This window comes from Cynoglossus semilaevis, chromosome 15 (assembly GCF_000523025.1).
Source record: "Cynoglossus semilaevis isolate Cse_v1.0 chromosome 15, Cse_v1.0, whole genome shotgun sequence".
NCBI lineage: Eukaryota > Metazoa > Chordata > Actinopteri > Pleuronectiformes > Cynoglossidae > Cynoglossus > Cynoglossus semilaevis.
Genome location: NC_024321.1, coordinates 11719749 through 11743116, shown reverse-complemented (window position 1 = coordinate 11743116; position 23368 = coordinate 11719749). Strand labels below are relative to the sequence as shown.

At 38.5% G+C, this 23368-nt stretch overlaps 2 protein-coding genes across 2 annotated transcripts in view; one reads left to right on the top strand and one right to left on the bottom strand.

Moving 5' to 3' along the window:
• The window catches only part of slc26a2 (solute carrier family 26 member 2), a 39958-nt gene that overhangs the window by 290 nt on the left and 16300 nt on the right, over window positions 1–23368 (top strand). The gene's annotated exons all lie outside the window — the stretch shown is intronic.
• The window catches only part of pde6a (phosphodiesterase 6A, cGMP-specific, rod, alpha), a 25409-nt gene continuing 8662 nt past the window's right edge, over window positions 6622–23368 (bottom strand). Inside the window, 15 exon segments of the mRNA XM_025063251.1 lie at window positions 6622–7218; window positions 7412–7580; window positions 7778–7861; window positions 9362–9436; window positions 13180–13243; window positions 13338–13445; window positions 13606–13706; window positions 13896–13983; window positions 15138–15247; window positions 15631–15738; window positions 16759–16905; window positions 17157–17222; window positions 17566–17709; window positions 19392–19541; window positions 20913–20960. Of these exon segments, the coding sequence (XP_024919019.1) occupies window positions 7175–7218; window positions 7412–7580; window positions 7778–7861; window positions 9362–9436; window positions 13180–13243; window positions 13338–13445; window positions 13606–13706; window positions 13896–13983; window positions 15138–15247; window positions 15631–15738; window positions 16759–16905; window positions 17157–17222; window positions 17566–17709; window positions 19392–19541; window positions 20913–20960 (1506 nt within the window). The 3' untranslated portion in view covers window positions 6622–7174.

Below are 23368 nucleotides of genomic sequence, written 5' to 3'. Positions count from 1 at the left end.
AGCGCTTCTGTTTTCAGTTTAGAATATACTAGAATATTTCATTGTGTATATTTCAATATGTATGTGCCTGTAGTTTGTTGTTGTGTTGTTGTGTTGTTGTAGTTTCTTGTTATTAAAGTATGTGAAGTTAACATAATGTTTAGCAATTCTTTTCTGGCAGTGAAACAAACTGTGGACCTTTGTACGTATGTGCGTGCAAATATAGAGGCTGGGAGTTTGAAGAAATGAATGACTGACTGATTTAGTCTCTGGACCCTGAAGGCAGCACAGCTCACATTTTCTGCATGAACTAGCTTCAGTGATTTGCAACAGTTTTAGGTCAGTAGAACAGTATATCAGAGCATTTTGATCATACTGTATATGTTAATAATACTTGCATGTAGAAGGAAGTCACTTCTTCAGTCTCTTATGTTGTACTTGTGCTTCTCTGTATGTGTTTAGCAGTTTGCTTACATTTATTTATATACAACTGCAGCCAACAGCCTGTCTAGTCTGGACTCACACACACACCAACTTAACTAGCACGTCTCCCTTTCTAGTCGTCCCCTGGTTAAACAGCAGTCTATTAACAGGCTGCAGGCAATTTTCTGCCCGGATAGCCTGTGATTTACATGTCACTGACTGCACTGATAATGTCCACGCATGGGACACCAACGCTGCTCCACTGATGGCGTCTAATCATGTCCTACCAACACACAGGAAAGTCAGTTATGTTCCTTCAGTCACAAGATAAAGAAAAACGTAGTTAACGTAACAGTTGACTACAGTTATCTTTAGTGTTCCCTCTAATCTGGATACACACTGTTAGTTCATAACAGGTAGTTCACCTTTCCTAAAGTTACACTGGGATGCATATATTATTAAAAAAATAATAATAATATTTTTGTCATGGATGTTTTTTTCCATCCCCCCAAATCTGAAGTTACGACAAATGGGGAAATGACAACAAAAAGGAATGCTTTATATACATAGCATAGCATAGCATTGCATTTTTTATTTTATTTTGGATGGCACCAAATATATGGTTCTTCTGGGACGTATCATAGCACAGCATGACCGTGGTATATTAAAATTGTTGATGTAAACTCACATGCAAATTTTTACTTTTATGTATATATGTATATACATACGATTGTGATTCTGCATGGGAACAACCTTCAGTTGGTGACCTTCCATGCAAAAAGCCACTGAGATGGTCATTGCTAAAAGGGAGTTCCACATTTTTAATACAGGTAGTGGCTACACTTGGTCTCTGCGGGGCCAGAACAGTCTACGTTATGTAAATTTTTATGCCGGCCAGGTTGGACGTTCAGAGTTCAGCTAAATTGTTCTTTTTTCTCCAAAACACAGGGTGACCTCCACATTCCACCGAATGCATTCATCTAATAAAGATGATTTTAAAACGAGTCTGGATTTATAACTCTGCCCTTTCTCTAATCAAGCAGAGCAAGATATATCAGAGATGGTGAGGCTACTAAGAAATGTAATGTAGTGCTCCTTGCTGGCTGCTCATCATTCTGTGTTCAAACCCCTTTAACCTTTTGTCAAACTCCTGTGTAATGTGATGAAAACAGAAGGAAAATCAGAACTCGGAAAGTTTAAAACAACGTCAGAGTTCATGAAACAGTATGGTCCCAGTGGAGTCTGGTGATTTATGAATTTAGTTTTTTCTCTTATTTCTTCTTTTCACACTTGACAAGTTGGATTGATTTGATTGGTTCTATAATGTTTCACCAGGTGAATGACATTAACCCATCAAGACAAATAATGTTATAAAGAAGCCTTAATTCCTTATTATTATTATTAATTAAGGCCACATCATGGAAGTGTAATTGATAATGTCCCAATACCAATGTTCATTTTGGTATTATGCCCTATATTTCATTCAAAAAGTACTTAATACATTCGTCAGCCCAACAACCCAATACTCTGTATAGGCTTATCACTGCGGACCAGTCAGGCAGTGTGTGTTTTCCTACTGCAGTCCAGTATGTCATTGCCTTCATGGGTAGTTTCCTACTGGTTCTAGAACTGCTTCTCGACAATGTCAGAAGTTTAGAGGTATTTTATCTGCATTGACAACAGGAACAAGACTTACTGTAAGATTAGTTCTGTTGGGATACAAGCAAGTGAATAGAACAACTGTAGCTGTGCATTAGCTCTTAATATGCTAATGTCTCATTAACTAAACCGTGGATAGATTTGAAGATGTTTGATTAATATAGAAATATTTATTTCCATTGGATTTGGCTTTAAGCATCTACCTATTTGGTGTCCTCACTTCATGTATCAATTAAAAAAAAAATCGTACTTGCATTCGTTTGTAAAAAAAAAAAGTAATAATAATAATAATTGTTAGTACGTTTGACTAAAAGCTGGAAGATCCTGAAGATAACTGTTGGTCATCCTCTACAGAATTGACACTGTATGTTCCCTCTGTGCGTTTGGCCACCATGACAATCCGGTACACTGTTTATTTGTGCTCTGCGAATCTTATCTTGTAGTATAGATAGAACTTCAGGACACTTTTACAGGAGTTTTTGGCAAAGAACAGGCTGTTGAATCTATTTTCTTTTCCGACCATCAGGTGACCCTGTGTAAGACAGAGGTTAAAGTCTATGAAGCCAATGAACCTAGTGTACAATGGTTCCAAAAGGCAGAGCTGCAACACTGAGATAACAAAAACATACTTTTTATCTTTATTTTTCTTGTATAAATAAACGGCAGGCCCAACGCTGTGGCCTTCGAGATGGTGATACAAACTCTTCGCCGCCTCGCTCACGGTTAGAACATTGTTACATTTGCTCATCCGTATTCATATTTACTCAGCTAATTTCAAATGTATTAACCTTTCTCACCTCGGTGAATCTTGTTGCAGAAAGGGGCAACAAACAGATAGAATTCTGCCTGTCAGCGTTCCTCTGTCCTACTGCCCTCTGTTTGGATGTTTCTGTTAGGCTGTCGTGACTGCAGCAAAAAGAGCTGCTCTGCACTGCAGTTATTACACACACACACAGTCAGTGTCATCGCCATAAGCATCAGCTTAACTCTGACAGGGGATGCTGGGATGAGACACGTTCAGACACTAATGGTTATTTTTCCTGAAACTTGGAAAATCAGGGTTTTCTTTAAGGTCATCATCTCCACCTACAGCCACTCAGTGTCTGTATGTAAGAGAAATGAAAATAATTGACGGTTCCTATGAGATCTGCTACAGCATGGATCTAAGCTAATGTGTCCCCGGCTAAATCAGAACGCTGTTTGAGTCTAAATAGTTGTGAAATAAAGTTATTTGACATTTAGACAGAGAAACTCTAAACTCTGAAACATTCAATCGTCTTCTAATTCTTAATCAATTTTCAAAGTTGCAGTCCTCTGTAGCCAATCCCAGCAGTCAAAAGTAATAATAGTGGAGTATACCACGGACAGTTGACGGTGCAATTTAGAGCAAGGAAAAAACCATAGTACCAGGAGAACACGCATGAACTCCATAGACAGATGTGATCTGCTGTAAGACAGGAGTTCTAACTTCTGCTACCATCTGGTCCTTGATTTACTCAGTCTCCTAAAAGTATGGGGGACCCCCCCCCCCAATAGAGCTGATTTATATAGCTATAAAAAATGTATATTTAAATCTGACTGTAACCTTTGTTTGCAAAATAAATCTGCCAATGGAAGCAGGAGTTCATCAACATGGCTTTAGAAGTACTTTAGGACAAATGTATAGACTGTGAGATAAACTGTATTTTTTTTTTTTTTGACACTTCTGTTACTTTACTCCCATAATGTTGTAGATATGTCCACATTCTGTGTAGAGGCTACAGTAGAGCAGTTAAACTGAGCCCTGACTTTGTTTCCTCCTCCGTTCTCAGCAGGACAGTTGAATAGAGAGAAAGAGAGTGGCTCTTTGTGCGTCCCGTCTATGAAACTGAAAAATGTTGAGCCACAGATGGCTGCGACACGCAGACATAATGATCTGTCTCGTCTGTAATTCAATTTTGTAACTCAGAAGTCGCAGTTAAGACTCTCAGAAACTAAAATGCGAAATATGGCTCCGATAACATCTATCGAACTGCAGCCCACGGTGGTGTGTGATTGGTCCTGAAGGATGGCAGCCATGTGGGATATTGGAAACTGGTGACTCTCCAGGAAAATGAATGACTATGTAAGAATCACCTTGACCCACAGGGTGTGACCACAGCTTGTTTCTAAAATGTTTCGGGGGAAAAGAAAATTGTACCGACCGTCTGATTGGATTGTAGCATTTGTGAAATAAATTACACCGTGGAAGTGGAAAGGAAATCATTTTTAACTGTAATCTGTTCCGTCTAGTGTTTTCTACATGGCAAAGTAATTTACACCTACATTTGTAGCACAGGCCGTCGAGCCATAACAACATTAGAACAGCTTTTTAATCTCCGAACATCAAATTGATTCTACGTTGATTAGAAAAGCCCAACGTTTACTGAAGCAGTCAAACAGGGAGAGATTTCTGATTAGGAAACATAATTACCTGAAATCACATGCTTGTGTGTTGAATTGTTATTGTTTTATGCCTTGTAAAATATACTTTTTTGGTAAGAATATATTAAACCTGTCAGGGAATCATGTTTTTGTCTTTGTCTTCTTGCATTGTTCAGTAAACTACCAGTAAAAATACAGTTTGTCCCAATTTGTGTATAAAACTTGAGAGAAATGATTTTTGCTCAGTTTTATGCCCCACGTTAGAAGGAATGGTGAGAAAAGATGAGACGATGAAAGGTCACATTATCATGGTCTCCTGAGGTCACGTCTCTGCGCTTACATTCAGTGTTACCTACATGAACAAAAGGTCAGAATGTCTTAACATTTAATTCACACTTTCCTTCTTTATTTACACTTGACAGTTGGTGGAGAACTACTTGTTACATATTGCTAAGATTTCAAATATAGTTTCTAATTATTTAGTAATTTTCTCTTCTGAAATGTCACCAATGTGCCTGAATATTCTATTGTTAGGAAATTATTTTCATTAATTAAGTTATTGTTAGTGTTTATAGTCATGGTTTATAGTGTTTTTCGGGGGAAATTGCCAAGATGGCAAGTGAAAACCTCCTCTAAGTTAATGATGTTTGATGATTAGATGTTAGAGTTCATATATGGGTTGTTAAAACAAGAATACAAAACTATTCTAAAACCTGGTCATTAAATGTCCATCTAAGCTTCTGCAGTACCATTATTCCCATGTACTTTGGTATTTCGTGTTTGTCAGATATTCAAAGCATTTATTACATGCTCTACAGGTACATGTATTTGTTTACAGTCCAAAAAAGAAAGCTCTAACTTGTTGTTATTTCTGTCTTCTTTCTTTCTTTCTTTCTTTCTTTAATCACCAGCACTGTGATGCCGTCTCCAGCTTAGACCACGCTGGGACAAGAAAAGCAAACGTGTCGAGCTGCTCAGATACTGTAGCCAACCCATGTGCCTTCTTCCTCCTATAAATAGTCCCTGCGCCGCTTGCTCCGCTGCTTCTTGCAGGCTGGCAGCTCTGCAGTCACGACTGCCCCAGAACCCTGCTACACAGGCACAGCTTTCTCTCCTGCAGGCTCAGTGAGAGTACTGCAGCTGCTGCTCTGCCTCCCCTCCTCTCTCTCTCTCTCTCTCTCTCTCTCTCTCTCCCTCTCCCCCTCCCTGTCTGCAGTCACAGGTTGTCTCTACGTCAGAGCGCCACAGCTTTGCACACCCAGCTCACCATCACAACCGTATACGGTAATCCTTTAAGCTCCCAGCGTGCCTTTACGTCATAGGGACCTACGTCATGGGTGCTTACATCACAGAGTGGTGACGACACGCTCAGGTTATGTATCCAGGGCTATTATTACTCCTAAAGGAAAGAGGGAGGATGCTGATCCAGCTCATGTGCTGCTGCTGCCCCCTCTCCAGTGGTGATCACTTCTCATTATTCTGCTCTGCCTTCACACTGGGGTTTGTAATTGTGTTATGGTTAGTTCTGGGCAAGAGATTTTGAATAACGTCTATACACACTCACACACCCGCTCTCTCTATCTGTCCTGTATCTCTCTGTCACATGCATATAAATGTTGTTATAACCAGAAAGTGCAGCTAACTGCTATTTTTTTTAAATGTCAGCTTTTGTACGTGACACTTCATAAATATGCATCCACTCTGGTCCTTAGTCTCACTGCAGACTGGAAAAAAAAAACTGACACAAACTTAGTCAAAATAAACGTACACACAACACTGGTGCTTGTATTAAATCTTACTTTAATTTCTTCTAAAACTGTTACTGTAAAATCAATGTCATTGATACTGAATACTTTTAAATCAGTTACTTAGTGATGGTTAAGTTATTATTCAACTTAACCCTTTCCATCCCATCCTTATTTGTAATGTGTTATGTGTTCATTACTGCACACATAATGTTATTTGTTGTAATATATCTTTATAATTATTTTCTTTTTTTACAATAAAACCCTAAATCTTAATTACAGTTGTCCAATACAATGTTAAGGTGACTGTTCAGTGTAGTCAAAACCAGAAACTATTACCTCTTTACTGTAGTTAACTGTGTTTCTAGTTAATTGCATCACTATGTCAAACCAAAGACCTAACACACGGTTTTAATTGTTGCTGGTTTGTCCCCAGTGTGGCTGAAAGAGCCATTGCTCCAGGGATTGGGTTTAGACGTAAAGTACTAATTTTGTTGTGTGTATGTGTTTGAATGTATACAGACCTACGTAGTTTGATTAGGTTTTGCCATCTATCTACTGACAGTAGTGTTGTCAGTGTGATAATTACAGTCTGGAATCAGGTCTGCCACCCCCTGGTTGGAAAACAGTAGCGTTGCTTACTTGACCCCAAGCCTTTATAAAATTACCAGTTTTATAGAGCACCACCAGATTTGTTCTGATATGTTGGTGTAACGACAACATGGATGGTTTGGCTTGTTTTATTTCAAAATTACAGATTTTCTTTCTTGGCTGCTGTATTTATATATTTTTCTCTTTAAATTACAGATAATTTCATTATTTATTCTACAGTTTATTACATCTCTAAACTAATATTAAAGGTGCGTGTAACTGCACAACCGACATCGGCACACTCAAACATTTAGTACAGAAGATCCAGAGATGGACATAGACAGAGTCAGCAGACTGGTCTGGCTGCAGGATATCTAACTGAGAACACACGTCTTTGACTGGGTCTGGGCTGAAGCTGCTGCAGTGAGAAGCAAAACAAGAAGAGAACAAAAGTCATTCCAAATGTAACCAAAGTATCCTACAATCCTACAAATGTGTTGAACTTCTATGTGTATTTTGTGATCGTGGACGTCCCATCTACTGCATATGTTCTACTCTTAGTGGTTGTTGAGAAAGCATCTTCATCGTATTTACATCTGAGAGCCTTGTACCTTGTTTGGCTGCTGTAGTTTTCTGAGCGTCCCCCTCCTTGGCTTTCTTGGCTTCTTCCAGAGCAGCCAACTTGGCCTCATACTGCTCCTTCAGGGCGTTCCACTCCTTTCTGTTGTTCAATAAGCGGTCCAGCATGGGCGTTATCTCCACATGGAAACGGCTGAACTCCTGCAGCGCAGCAGAAGGAAGTGGAAGAAAAAAAAGATGATGAATCTGACTATAAATACTTACCAGCAATGCTCCAGTATTTTCAGCTGCAACACAGACCAAAAAAAAAAAAAACAACAAACAAACGGAGTTCTGGAGGGACTCATTAGTTAGTGGATGGTTTGCTTTTGTTTGTGTTCATTTGTGTGAAATCTGACCTTGTACACAAAAGCGCAGACAAAGTCGATGAAACCACACTGCAGCTTCGGCAGCTCGTCTGCTTTGTTTCTGTCCATCATTGGCTGAGATGTGAAAGAAAGAGAAAAAGAGAGGGGGAAGATTAAGAAAAAGCATTAGCTGAAGTCTGGTTATCAACCTTAATGTTCAGATCATTAAATTAGATTTTGATTTAAATGGTGTGACAGAAAATCCAATTCTAAAGATACAAAATTTTATATGGTATTTGGTCAAATCAAGTATTTGAGTGCTGTACTGTAGGTCTAGTAACCTTGGTACTTTGTGGTTTCAGTTTTCTGTCATGTCTGATGACACTTTAATCCTTTTGTCTTTATCTGTGCTACAGCTTTACTTTATACAATTAAAGTAGTAGTAATTCTTCTGTATGTCAAGTTAGTTCCACCTGATCCTAAATGATACTACATTATGATCCTAAATTACATGTAAATGTTCAACAACCAAAAATTATCAAAAAAACTAAAATAAATATAACACAAAGTAACAAAAAAAAGTCATAATTATAATCATAATAAGGTGTAGATGTAAAAAATATAGTGGTAAAATTTAATCTCAATTGTATAACTGAATATTCACCACTGACTAATGTACAAAGAAAAAATAAATAGTTGCAGGCCAGCAGTTAATTTGAAATTGTGTTTCAAAAGACAAAAGTGTAGTAGTCTGGTTCTTTTTTTTTTTTTAGCAGAAGAGTGTAGTGTATGAAAACACATCAAAAGTGTCATAAGTTAAAATACAGTATGCTATAATTGCTCCTAAAACTGCCAACCTTTCTTTGATAAAGTTTGACTCTTTTCTTCCTGCTGTCAGATTGCAGTGACATTAACGCAGGGAAAAATACGTACTGATAAAATAGTGAAAATAATTTGAAAAAAACTTTCCCACTGACATGGATATTTTTATCGTAACAGTGCCGTGAGGTGAGATGCAGAGGTTTTTCACTCAGCGTCTTACATTCCTGTCTCAAGGACATAAGGAAATGATACAGAGAGAAGGAGAGACACGGAGGCTGATGCAGTAAAAGGAGGCCGAGAAGGGGAAGGTTTGGTCGACTTGGTTAGTTGCAATGTGCCCACTCGTTCCGTATCACTGCTTCAAATAATGGCCCGATTTTGTCCAACGCTGACGCCAAAGGGAACAAAATCTGTCTTCCTGTTTTTTGTCTCTGGTTCTCTTTATATTTCAGCGCATTCCTTGCCTTTATTCATGATATGATCACAGATAAATATCACAGTATGGTCATAATAGACTTGTCCACCAACAACTCTTTTGCTTCAGTGAAACGAAATTGATGAGAAAATAAAATTGTTGACATCTAGTCACGGGCCAGATTTTTTGGGGTTCCTGGGCTAGAAGTGGCCCCCGGGCCAGAAGTTTAGAACAGAGCAAAATTCATGGAGAATGTTCTTTGAAATAATGTACGTTATTAAGCAGTATTCTTGAATAGGTCACCATATTTATTTGTAAAGTTTCATTTCCTTTCATTTATATCACTGGACCAGTCTTCACCTACGTCCAGTCTCCCCCTCCCATTTCTTAGTGCTTACAATGGGCTGTTGCTCCAAGACTGTCCTCTCAAGGTCTCCCTGTTCCCAGAACTCTGCAGCTACAGACAGCGCCACCTAAAGCAAGAAGGAGTACATGTTAAGTCATATTTGAAGTCATTTTTCTTCAGTGACCTGCAGGGAAAGATTTCTAGACAAGAGGACTTCTTCAAAAAAGAGTCAGTCAATAAAAAGTAATAAAATGTGTCAATATGACCAAAGAGATGGATGGAGACTTTGTCTCCAACCTGTCCATGAATCATCTGGTGGAAAATTGCCATATTTTTTTACCCACCGTGAAAAAGATTCTTCTATCTTACCTTCTATAACTGTACATATATGACAATTTTCTCATATAAAGGTGTTACATTTTGATATATTATCACTTTAAGTTTCAGGTTTGGCATAAAAGTGACACTGCTGAAACCTAATTTTTGCAGGAGCACTTTGTTGAACAGGAAGAGCAGAGGTAGTGTCTGTTAAACCACTGTGAAAAGCTTTCACGGCGTCACATAAATGAGAGTCTTATTCACTGATTCTGCTGCATTGATGAGATGAAATCCCTCTTTTTGTCTCACTGCACCCACAAAAAATAGAACAGCGTGAAATCTGATGAATAATATGAGTATTCTTGCATTCAGAGTAAGAAGGAGAATTACTGGTTATGGAATGAGTTAGTTATTGAGCCATTTATGGGGTGGGGGGGCTGCCATGAGGGCTTGTGGCAGCTGTTAGATGAGATGTTCTGTGACCGTGGGAAGCAGAGCTGAGGGGGGGAGTAAAATATCTGCTGTGAAAACGTCAGTGGAAAGTAAGGAGTACGGAACAATGTCGAGCTTGGTGTCTCCAGAACATCTAGGTGGAGTGAGTGTATGTGTCATGGAGAAACATCTCTGTACGTTTTAGTGTAAATGTGAGAATTAAAGAGCCTTATCATCTTAAATCACACACTAGAGCAAGAACAGAGACTGGTTTCACACTACAGGAGGTTTGGTTCATGAACTAAACGTATCTAGAAGTCTGTGATTCTCCCTGAGCTTAGCTCCACGGCGGCAGCATCCAGCTGTTATTCTGTTTCTGGATTTAATCTCTTACGGGAGGGAAGTTTGTTATCAGGCTAACTTTGCAGCAGAATTCACAGGATTCCTGACAGCGTGCGTGCGTGAGTGGGATGTAGCGCTGACTCACCAGGTGCAGGCTAAGGTAAAATGGAACTAAATATAACGCCAGGCAAAAGTACTGGTACATTTAATTGGCAGCAAGTGAGCAGAGAAAAGGACGAGGAAAAAAACTTTTAATAATCTGCAAGTTTGTCCTTTCCACTTTTGTTCTTTTTTCACCCCCACCGAACTCCAGAGCAAAAACTCATTGGACCCCCTATCACCACCCTCTAGCCCCCAGGCCATAAGAAGATAAAGTGGGGAACCAAAAAGTTGGGATTCAGGTAAAAATGTCTTTAGGAATTCTGTCTGACTTCATGATTGTTAGGTGTATATACACACACTGGAAAAGGGAATTCATTTTAACATCAGCAGGGAGGTCATAATAGACTATATATATATATACATGTGTACATATATATATATATGTACATATATACATATATAGATATGTATACATGTGTGTATATGTGTACATATATGTGTGTGTATATATATATATATATATACACACACATAGAGAGTGGGTTTCCTGTCTGTTGATGTTAAAATTAATTTCCTTTTCCAGATAAAGTTGAAAATTCAGAATAATAATCTAATGATTATTATAGTAAAAGTCAGATTTTTTCCCCCATCTTTATTAAAAAAGGTCAAAATGTTCTGTTGTTTTTGTGGGTATTATAAAAAAATGCTAACTGGAGAGCTACTGTAGACCTGAGACTACTTTAACAGCACCAACATTAAAAGCTCCAAAATATGAGGAGTTGACAAAGGGGACAACAGCGATAAACAGAACAACATTGTTATTCCACATATCGCTGCCGTCTCTGGGAAACTGGAGAGGGTATTTGATAAATGTCATAATTGTAGTTCACTTCAAACCCCAGGGCTTTGACACAAAGGACAAAACAAAGAGGCATAAAAGCAATTTACTTCTTAGCACGGCACGACTTCCCAGTCCTGTGAACTGAGGAAACCAAATATCCACTGCTGTGGGATGGGGCACACTGTGTTTATGAGACAGAAACGTGTGTTCTGGTCCGAAAAGACAGATGTTTTTAGAAGTAAAGTGAAAGTGGACACAGTTTTACAGAGAAGGCAGCTGAAGGCACAAACTTTCACTTTCAGTACTGTCCCAGAAGGCTTAGCAACAGAAGATCAGTAGCTCACTCACTCAATTTTCTATCAACTGATTCTCATTTAAAGGTTGGTTTGGATGGAAGTTGTAAATCTGACATGTGGCTATGATTATATATTGACCATTTACAGGTGCAAAATACCTGCAACCAACCAACCAATCCCAAAGCAGGGAAATATGTGTTCACCACGGTGTCACATTCCCTTTTGTTTCAGATATTCTCATATCATTTGGGACTGAAACTAGTCATTTCTGACCCTTATTGTTGTATGAAACACTTTGGCCACTTTAAAGTCAGTGGTCAATGTTGCTGGACTGCAGGCAGGTCAGACAGAAAGAACAATATTACTTTTTATTGTCCTTCATGTCAATGTCAAAATTGTTGCTTTAAATTAGTTTTGTTTTTCATGTTAAAATCATAAAAAGCTGAAATTAAATGTTTGACCTAAGGTTTAATAATTTTTAAGGTGAAAAAAAGGCTCTAAATCCATAAACTACATCCACCTCCTCTATGTTCTTGTACTAAAAACCCATGGGATGAATAATGAATCTATTTGTGTGACAAACTGGTTTGATTGGCTGCCGGTGATCCATGACAACATCTCATGTAATTAGCTGTTTGGGGTCCAAAAATTTAATCACCACATTAATGAGCCACAATAATAATAACAGATCCCTGAAGACCACATTCAGGAAAAAAACAAACATAATGAGGCAAATGTGTAGATCCATACTGGAATTATGTTTTATCTCTCTGCAGAAAGCAGGATGTTTTCCTGCTTTCAAGGCTGTGATGTGGCAGGATGTGACCATAAATATAACAGTGTGTGTGAGTAAATATGAGTAAAATATAAGTATAATGTGCTGAGACCGGTATAACATTTGGATAATATGATGTTAAAAAGACAGATACATGGTAATTTTAGCATGTTTTTTCTGTTCATAAATTCTGTCATAATATAACAGAGAAAACTACCATTGTTGTGAATTACTGTCACTTCTTCTATGACAGCTGCGGTGCACTTCATGCTACGTATGCATATATATGATTATGAAGGTGTTTTATTTTAGAAAAATGGCTTACGCTCCAAGTCAATTGCAGACAAATAAATATGTGCAGGGGAAATATCACCCTCCAGCAGTGCTTGTGAAAACAGAGAGATGCTTTCTGATCATATTGATACGCCCGTGTTTGCGGCTTCAATGGCAATGTTTATATACGGCATTCTTCACTGGAATATAGCGCTGCTCCTGCCAGGTGGTAATGAGAGAATAAAAAGCAGCAGGTTGTTCTTGATGCATGAGGGCCATCAGGAATTGCAGACGCTGTGAGGAATGGCATTACTTACGAAATGTCATTCCGTCTCCATTTCTCACCGATTCCTATTCCCGAGCTCATGTACGCAACTGTGTCTTATTACTGACAGCAGGTGGATGCTTCAGATTCCTGAAGCTTTAGTGCCATTTTACCATGGCTGCCTGGAATAAAAGGACTCTTGTGCAGACGTCACACAGTTTCATACCTTACTCTGAATCTCCCATGGTTTAGCGATTGCAGAAAGGTCACAGGCCGTCATCATCATGGCCCTGAAAAAGACATGCCATAACATTACAGTATTTGACAGTGTACACCTTTTGGGTACATTTTAGTTTTACCAGTGCAACCGGTGTGTCTGCCTACATTACAATCTCTTTCCGTGTGGTCTCCAGCATCATGTACTTGGTCCAGTCGTTCCAGTTTTCATAGGTTTTGGACTGATCCACAATCTTCTGGAACATTGTCCTCTTTCTACACAGAAAATACTCACTCATAACTACTCACTTTTGTAGTACAACTATCTTATGTCAGGACTCTATTGTACTCTACTGTTACATCATTTACTTGTTACATGTAGAATTACTTATTCAAGGGAATTATAAGTTGCTTTAAAATAAAAATTTGTTCTGACTTGAAATAGAGAGCCAGGTCAGTGGCAATGATGGCGATGTCCATGAGGTGGATGACGGTGTCGTGCTGACGGCGGTTTAGGTTTTGAAAAATGTTCAGTGCCTGAAACAAGGGGGAGTAAGAAAAATAGTCACTTGAAAGAACGACACATGGATCTTGTCTTGTTGTGTAAATACTTTTTTAGTTTAGAATGGATTTGGTTTTGGTTGCTCTGGAAATTCCAAGCTATGTCTACTTATTTTGAGTTTGATATTTTTTTATTAAACAAAAGTGTGTGTAACGGTAACGTACATCATCTCTCAGTAAAGTCTTGCCAAACTCCAGGTGGTGTCTCTCCAGGATGGAGGAGCCATGGAGCTTCGCCAGGGGGTTACCAGACCTGGACACACACAGAAACACACACACAGCATGCAGGGAGGTGATACTGTCATACATCACATATGTAAAAACCAGTGTGAGCCTCGTCGCTGCATCAGGGGCTAGTCCTAGCACTCCATTAGCTCATTAGCTCCTCCATCAGTGGGTGGGGCAGAGCTGCTGGGGGCTTTATTTTTCTTAGCCTGATTGTATTTGTTCGGTCTGACGTTGCTTCACCCCCAGAGTTAAGTGCAGTTTGTCATTATAACAAGAGGAGTGGCTGCTGTCACTGACAGTCAATTCCACACTCTAACAACTGTCACATTCTCAAATAGAGGCAATTTTCTAAATAAATGCAACGGTGGCTGTCGACAAACTGGAACACGGGAGCAGTTACTTATATGTAAGCCCATTTCCAGTGTGTTTACTATTAATGATTATCATTCATTTTCTATAATGGGTTTTCCTAGACCTGTGTTTGAGCCAAGTCACATATTAACATTAGAAAAATCCTGCGGCGCATTGCCAAACAAAAATGTCACAAATTACATGTTATAAAATATATATGACCTTCTAGTTTCAATTTACTTTACATACCATTGACTTACTCAGTGTGGCCTGTTTAGTTGAACACAATGCTGAAATACTCTCAGGTATTTAAGGAAAACACAGACAAAGTTCTTCAACAGCTCTTGCTCTCTTTTCTAGTATTTAGAGCCATCTGCCTTCACCTATGGGAATATTATTTAATGGTTCTGTTTGTAACTGGTGCATAGAAAATAAAGTCAAATCTGCAGCAAATAAATAGTAGTTTTTATGCAAATAAACAAAAATTTGATAATTTTCTATGGCACTCCTGGCAGTCTGTATTCAGATTAAAAATTCCAGGGAGTGAAGCCGGACTGGATTGCTTTAAAATGTTGTAAAATATCTTCTGTACTACAGTATTAAAACATCTATAATTTTATAACATCTTAAACATTAGTTTTTTTTTCTATTTATTCTAAAGGTGTACATATTTCTTTCTTAATTGTACCCTAAAATGCAAGTGATAAATAATTAGACAAAGTCTTGTTAAGTGAGTAGAGTTTGTAGCAGTAGTCGAAGTTGCTTCAGCCAACAATCTTTGGTACTCTGGACTTTTTAATATCCTTGTCGTCTCCCTCCTTCACTTACTTCATCTGGTACAGGTTGTTGGTCCCTCTGTGGTCAATATCATGGCACAAACCAGCAGTGACCATTGCCATACACTCCAGGTCTGTGTAGTAACGTTTAAGGTCACCTGTCTGAGGACACAAGACAAACACACATGGACGTACTGGAATATGACATCATAAAATCCACATCAAACTCATCAACAACCAGATTTCACCTGATGTATTTCTAATTTGGACTAATTTTAAATTCCTCAATAGTTCCCATTGCAGTGAAAAAAACTGCTTTAGATATGCATACAAATATTTCTTGGGTAACTTATTAATAACATGTTAATGGAAAAGTGACCTATTTTACCTATTTATTGTTTACAGATGCACATCATTATCTCTGGCCCTCCCCCCATGGCTTGAACCCCACACATAAACATAAGACGTAAATATTCACAGCACAGGAAGAGAAGAGATTTTGGAATTTATTGATAAAGACGGAGGTTTGAGTGTGAGAGTCTGACCATTAGCAGAGTGAACATGGTCTGTCCCACGTTGAAACCGTGTCGCCAGTTGTGGTATGTGATTTTCCTGTAGCCTTTGCTCAGGGACTAAATGAATCTCACCAGAGCCTACAGCACAAACACACACACACACACACACACACAGAGTACAGTTACTGTTTCTATAAAATGTTTATGAGGCATACAGTGTAATTAACAGTACAATAACAATAGTTCCTTCTACTGCACCAATGATGGTGGCTCCGGAGTGGTGTTATATCTTAAAATAAACCAAATAAGTTATTTTCTTTATTCAATTTGAACATGATTTTTGAGGCATAACCTATTCAATAATTTCAATTTATTGCATCACATTTTTAATGTGAGGTTTTATAAAGGCTTTTTAAAAAGTGGTCTGTGGGCAACATTGCGGAACAAACCACCAGCATAATTCTTTCAAGTTGATTTACTGAAAACGTAGATGGGTACACATATGGGTTTGTTGCCTGTGGGTAACACAGAACCACAGAGACTTCATGGTCGTGGAGCGGTTAGCTCTGTTGTTTCAAAAAGAAGTCATTGGTTTGACTCTCTGTGACCTGTGTTTACTCTCAACTTTTTCCCATTTACTGTTCTTCCCTAGTGTTTAAAATATATTTATTAGAGATTGGTTTTTATGGAGACTCTAAATTACTGTTATTGATCTTGTAAATTATTCTAGTTATCTTGTCGATTTAGCTTCTTTCCAGAGTGAAACCTGCCTTTTATCCAATCATCACTTCTCCCTGTCACCATTAGGAGGATGAGTAGATGGAGCTGAAAAGGTGCAGATATATTTACATATTCACCTGAAGAATCTGAATGATTTCCTTCATATTTTAAAACCCACCTGAACCTTTGGTGACACGTTGATGGATCCTCTGTCTACATCTGACTAAAATAGCACACCTGTCTTAGTGGATGCTTCTGTTTGTCTCCACCTATAAGCCTGCATGTTAAGTAGCTCCTTACTCTTACTGCTTCTGCCTTTACATGCTGAATATTATCCCTAACTCAAGCCTTTCCAGCTGACTTTACATACGTCCTTTGGAGTTTGTGAATGTCTTATCGTTGCATACAGAAAGATGAATCAGTCATGGTGGCACCCACCTCTCGAGGGATGTGAAATTTATCCACCACCTTTAGCTCGTAGTACATCTGGATGCCACACTTCACCAGTTCTAGCTCAGTGTGGTAATAGTCGTAGAAGTGGAACTCCAGGAGGTCAATTTTTTTGGAGTCGGGCAGAACTTCTGACTACAGACAGAGGTAGAAATTATAAAATCATTTCAAAGTTTTGTCCAGGTGTAAATCTCTCTGTGATTTGTCACATAACAGTCTGAGGTCTTTCTAGAAGAAAATACAACAATCTTTCAGAATGGTGTTTGTGTTTGGTCCATGATACACCTCCGCCAAATGGATTTCTCCTTTCTTTTTTTCTTTTTTTTAAGTCAAACCAAATTCATGAACAATTCCTTTCAAAGCTAAAGTTGACGTTTTGTTGTTACCAGGATTTCCTGCAGCTCCTCTTCCTCACACTCGTCAGGCTCCTTCCCCCATCTCTCTCTGGTGTTCTGAGGGAAACACACACACACACACACATCGTGATCATCATCACCATCAGAAACAGCAGCACTCACCTTGGATGAAAGGCTTTGACATCAATCACCTGACATCTGGTCTGAGGTCAGAGCAGGTTTTTCCTCTGCTCTTCTTCCCTTTGTCAGACTATAATAACACAGCCTCTCACTCTATCCTGACACTTTATTTCAGTTTATAGTTTTTTCCTCCCCGTGCTTGAGTCTTTAACATTAACTATCAGAATAAGGAGTAAACAAACAGTAGTTAAAGTAAAGTTTGTTTTGATGGTGAAATTGACGTAATAAAAAAAGACATTTCCGTTGGCTTCTCACTGACCAGTATGTTTTGGATTTCGTCCTTGCGACACTTGACGTGGTACAGCACCATGTCCTGAAAGATGTCCTTCCTGTTCTCCAGTTTGTTCATCTTGTCGTAGGTGTCAGTGTTCAGCACAGACCAGCCCAGGAACTGGGTCAGAGACTGGACATGTTTGTAAAAAAAAAAAAGAAAAAGAAAAGTCACTATTAATTGTCTAACTGAGTTTTAAGATTTAATGAATTAAAATAAAAATATTATGAAGCTAATGAAAATATTTTAAATTCTTTTTTTATTAGGGATGTCCAAAAATATCGGCTGATATTAGCATAATATTGGTAAGAATTTGTATTTATTGAATTAAATATTTATTTAATTATTTATTGTTATTGGTTTAAAGTATTTAAATTAGGGCTGACATAGTAACGCATTAACTGCATCATTCAGTGAAATTATTCAAATTAAAATTTCAAGGCATTATACGTAATGCATAACCAGAATCTGTGGCGTGTCTATGTAATAATAAACTGTCCAATTACTTCCCATTTTGTTATCTGCACCAAGTGTTATATTTTTAAAAATATATAGAATTTGACAACTCTAATTTTCTATTATCTTAAAATATTGGTATTAACAATGAATAAATTAGGCTTGACTAAATGACTGTTTAGCGAGATAATCTCCTAATCAACAGCTAACAATAATTTAACACTTTGGGATCAATAAAGATAACAAGAATATTTCACAGTATTTGTGCTGTGAGTGCGTTGGAAATACAGACAGTTAAATAAGTTGTTTCCAACAGAAGTGCTCAAGTGGAGAACGAGGACAGTGTGTAACTAATGAGCTCAAACCTGTAGGCTGTAGACTTTTTGCTCGACTGCCCAGGACAACTTAATAAGTGTGAGCAGCACATTATCACAAAGAAGCAGGAGGACGTTTTAGAGAAAAGACAGGAAACGGCATAGGACACTGCTGAAACTGTGTCCCGCTTATTTGCTGTCCCACTCTCTGGAAGTGTTCCTGACATGGAGGAGAGATCGTCCACGTTCTGTATTGTACATCAGACTCAAGTAAATGAACTGGTCTTTCTATGTGGCCAAGAGCAATTAGAAGCATCTGGTTGAAATACTCGGTCAAAGTAAATGTTTATACAGAAATATCAAAACAAAGCTGTTGCTAAAACCTGAGGTGAAAAGAGTTTCTTAAGTCAAATTACCTCAAAATCTCCTCAAATAAAAGTAAAAAGTTCCATCCACCAATAAAAGTACCAGGTAATCCACAAAAAGTCGAGATAAACCCCCTAGTTTTATTTAACTTTTCTGAACGAATGCCCTCCACCATGATAAGGGTTTGATCCCTGGCAGTCCGCCCAGCCCAGGAGGTCAACCATGGTCTTCTGCACCATTGTCAGAGGTGTATTCCCCTGGAGAATGAGTTGCAAGGAACTATCACTGGTTGTTGAAACTACTCCTTGTCCTTCGCAAGAAAATAAAATATCTGTCACAACTGTCTTGGAAGGCAAGGATTTGAACCCAGCGCTCCTGCACCATTATCAGAGGTTTGTTTTTCCTCTTGGTTGTCCTGCCATGTAAACAAGTACATGTAATTCATTACTTTTCACCTCTGGCTAAAACTTTTTTTTTATTTTGATCGATTTTTAAGTTAAGGTTTGAACCACCGTGTTGGGTTCCGAGCAGAGGACCAGAGGACACGGGTTTGTTTAAAAAGAAAGCCTCCAGGCACAGTGATAAATAATGCAGATGCTCTGAATGGCCCTGAGTGTATTTATAACCCAGTGACTGAGTACTAACACACACACAAACAGTTGTGTGTGTGTACTGTACCTCCATCAGTGTTTCATCCATGTCATCAAAGGGTTTCCCATCCTTCCTGTTGTAGAAAGTGGCCACACCCACGATCTCTTCTTTCTTGTTGACGATTGGCATCGACAGCACGTTCTTGATGGTCCAGCCTGAATTGTCCAGAGGCTCTCTCTGTGCATCCACACACACACACACACACACACACACACACACACACAAACACATTAATGGCTGTTTTTCCAAGTTGAAACATGACAAAAGTGTAGCGTGAGCTCCTGCATTCTGGGAGAAATGAGAAAAAGAATCAATAATTCACCTGCTCACTGGCCCCAAAAATCTGACCCTGCTGCTGCTGCTGCTGCTGATCTTGATGCTTCACTTTTAAAAAATGTATGCGTCTTGCATACATGCGGCGTTGGCAGTGAGAGTGTACTCACACAAATAGAAACGGAGGATAAATTGAGCTGCACAGAAGTTTATTGTTTGAATGGATGTCTGCAAAAACCACATGGAAATGATGATCTAAAGTGAGTCAGAGGAGGGAAAATACTCCTACTGGGGAGTTGATAAAGAGAGACAACGGAACGGAAAAGCAAATATAGACAATCTTATTAGAAAAGAATTACAATTATCGCTGTCAATCATGGATTTATTCAAAGATCTTGTTGAAGTCTTCTAAGTTTAGGGCAGACGGAAAGATCTTCTATCGTTATTGAAACGATAACATTTTTGAGGCCAACGGTTTTCTTCTTCTCTTCTATAATCATTTGTGGCCCAATACCAGGATATTGACAGTCCGTGGTCAAAATGACTTCAAAACAAATTGGCATGAAAAGCCAAACATTCCTGATTTACTAGGACTTAGAATTGAACAGTATCACATCTGTATGTATGTATCCTAAACAAATCACATCACAGACACAGATGGTCTTAAACCTCTGGCCTTAGGGCCACCTAATGTCATCCTGAAGCCAGCTTCCTTGCTCTAAGATGACTGCTGCTTCCATTTACCATGAAGTAGAGTTTTTGTCTGTCTTCAAATTACTGAACCAAATACTGTGTTTGATGCTGAATCAGTGCTGCAGAAAAGCTTTGGTTTTCACTTTATAAGCAACATTGTGTAATGATAATAAACACCTAAAGAGCGTAATAAACCACAGGAAACCAATGTGAGGTAAGTAGAGCAGACGACGTGGTTTTCATCATCTGTGCACTGAGGCCCATGTATTCCACTCTTTCTTTAAGATTATCCTCTGGCGGTCTCTTATGGTCCAAGGAGGGGCCATTAAGCAGCCGAGGTCATTTTTACTACATTATACTACTGTCGCTAAAGTAATATACGCTCTGCTTTATTCACACCACTGAGAGCGAATGCAGATACTGTGATCTGAATGCAAAGCCACTTCATTTTAATTTCAGTAGTAGCAGCAGCAGTAACAGTGCAAGTATTGGTGATTTTGTAAAAATTGCAGCTTTTTTCTCTTATCACTCTCAGAAGACTACTCACTGTAAAAAATATTAAAAATGTAAAAGAATATTTACCTGGAAGTCGAAGAATTCGTCCTCTCCTGCGTTCATTATGTTGCATATCTGTTAGAGAGGGAAGAGATAAAGGACAGAAAAGGATGAATAAAACCACTGGTTTAAGTATTCATGAAAAAGATTGATTATTTCTAATTATATTTCTCAAAGGTTACAAGGATATAATGATAAAATGTGTCAAAATTGTACAAGACACCTGAGAGTCACATCTTACGCGACATCGTCTTACAACTTTTTGACCTTGTTTCTAAAAGTTATGGAAACAAAAGGCAATTCAAATAATCTTTCAGGACTACAGCGTAGAACTAGTTAACAGCCTAAACCATAGACCGTTCGCAATAAGTGGATGTGGCTACAGTATCCAGCTGTTCAACTGTCATTTTAACACTATTTGCCTGTATGCAACGTCTCCTGTCATCTAATTCTGTCTAAACCACATTTTTATTGATACTATTTTTTTTTAATCCCTGGTTGGTTGAAATCCTTCAGACAAGGAAAAGTTTACCTGAATTAGTCGACTGTCGGGGCCTAAACATTTTATTTTCCCCAATTAAAATTCAGTGGGTGGTCTTCAAACTTCAGCTGAGTTAAATCCAGGTGATGACTTTTGTGTGATTTTATTTCGACAGGATGATAACATAACGGCCCACAGCCCCAACGATTGATTTACAACCGAATTCATTAGTGTCAGTCCGACGTGTCTCTTTTTGCTCGGCACATGCAGAGGGAAAACTCTCTGTAGGCAAATTGAGTTTTCAACTCTTCGACGATAGGAGGAGATAGACAGAGAGGGAGGAAAGATGATGCAGGGTTGAAAAATGACGAGCAGAAAAAGGCAACATGAGGACAGGACAGGAAGAGGGCAGACGGGATGGAGCAGAAGGAGGGATTGATGGACGAGCGACGCGGGTTCAGTGGTTTGAGGGTGGGTGGGAAAAAAGCACTGTGTGATTAATTGCAACTGCTGCAAAAGCATTACAATTATACATCATAGCAGCGTGTGGCTGAGCACTTTTCATTTCCACTACGGCGTGCACACTGACAAGTGTGTAATAGGGCGTTCTGCTCATGTGACCACCCGCAGTGTCAGGCCACCACTCCTTTTTTTGAAGAAGGACAGTGGCCTCATGTAGAGGAGGAATTTTTTTTTCCTGCTTTGGCTGAAGTTGTGAATTTAGAGTTTCGGACAAATCCAGTTTTCCTTTAAATCCAGCCTCTCTGTGAGAACCACAGCTTCTTCGTCAGGTTTTTGATTTCATGGCCATCGATGGTGTGACTCAGTGAAACCTTGTTGTAGTTAGGGACCAGACATGGGGGGTGGCCTGTAATTTATAATTTTGTTCAGCACCACTGCTTTCACAACAGTAACACAATAGTCCATGGTTATACACAACTCTGCCACATTCAGTTCTTTTGAATAACGTTTCCCATTTTCTTCAGTTTTAAGTTTATCAAACTGTTTTGGGCTCACAAGACAATACACTGTAAACAATACTGTTGTTTTTACTAAAAAAATCAGACAAATACATTTATATTTTACTGTATTTTCATGTGAAATGACTTTCAATTATGTTTTTTTTACTAAATTTCAATGTAAAATAATTGACATTTACATTATTTTATTTTAAAATGTTAATGGATTTATCTGTAGAAATGTATGCAAAAACAACCCTAACTCTTACATTTTTAGGGCATTTCACTGGAGAATAAGCAACAATTACAAGCAAATTTTGATAGAAATTACTGGTATAAGAGCATTCTTGTAATTATATTGTATTGATTTTCATATTGTGTTTTTAAACTACACAACATTTTACAGTTGTTTTTGGTTAAATGTTTGACAAAATATTCTAAATTATATGCTGCTTAATTGTTTTTCTTTTTGCTGTATTTTTACATTTTATTTTAGAGAATTTCTCTGTTTAATTCAGTGGGTGTGAAGGATAGTTTATATGATTGACCCTACACTGTTATTTTTCACAAGGCCCTCAACCTCCATTCACTGCATGATGTAAATCAAGGCATCATTGACAAGAACATCATGTAAAAAACTACATCATGATACCAAACCACAAAGTTGGCTGAATGAAAAATAACTCATTTTGTTTTGTAGAAAGTTGTACTGAAAACTCACAGCGCTCACGCATGTTCAGACCGCCCTGCCTTTGAGACGGGTTAATACTCCAAACACAGTGCGATGTGATGGAGGGGGCCAGGGGGGGTGAGGGGGTGCAACACAGCTGAGTTTTTGATTAAAATCTATAAATTCCTCTGGCTGACACCCAGAGTCCCACACACAGCTCGTGCAGGGATTTCTGCTCCACTTGTTTGATATATAATCTACTCAAAAACGGACAAGGAAAAATGTTGCTGTACATCATCCAGAGTTATTATCAGACAGGCTGCTGTTTGTTTATCACTCTCCTGCCGAACACGGAAAGTTTTTCTTTTGTTTG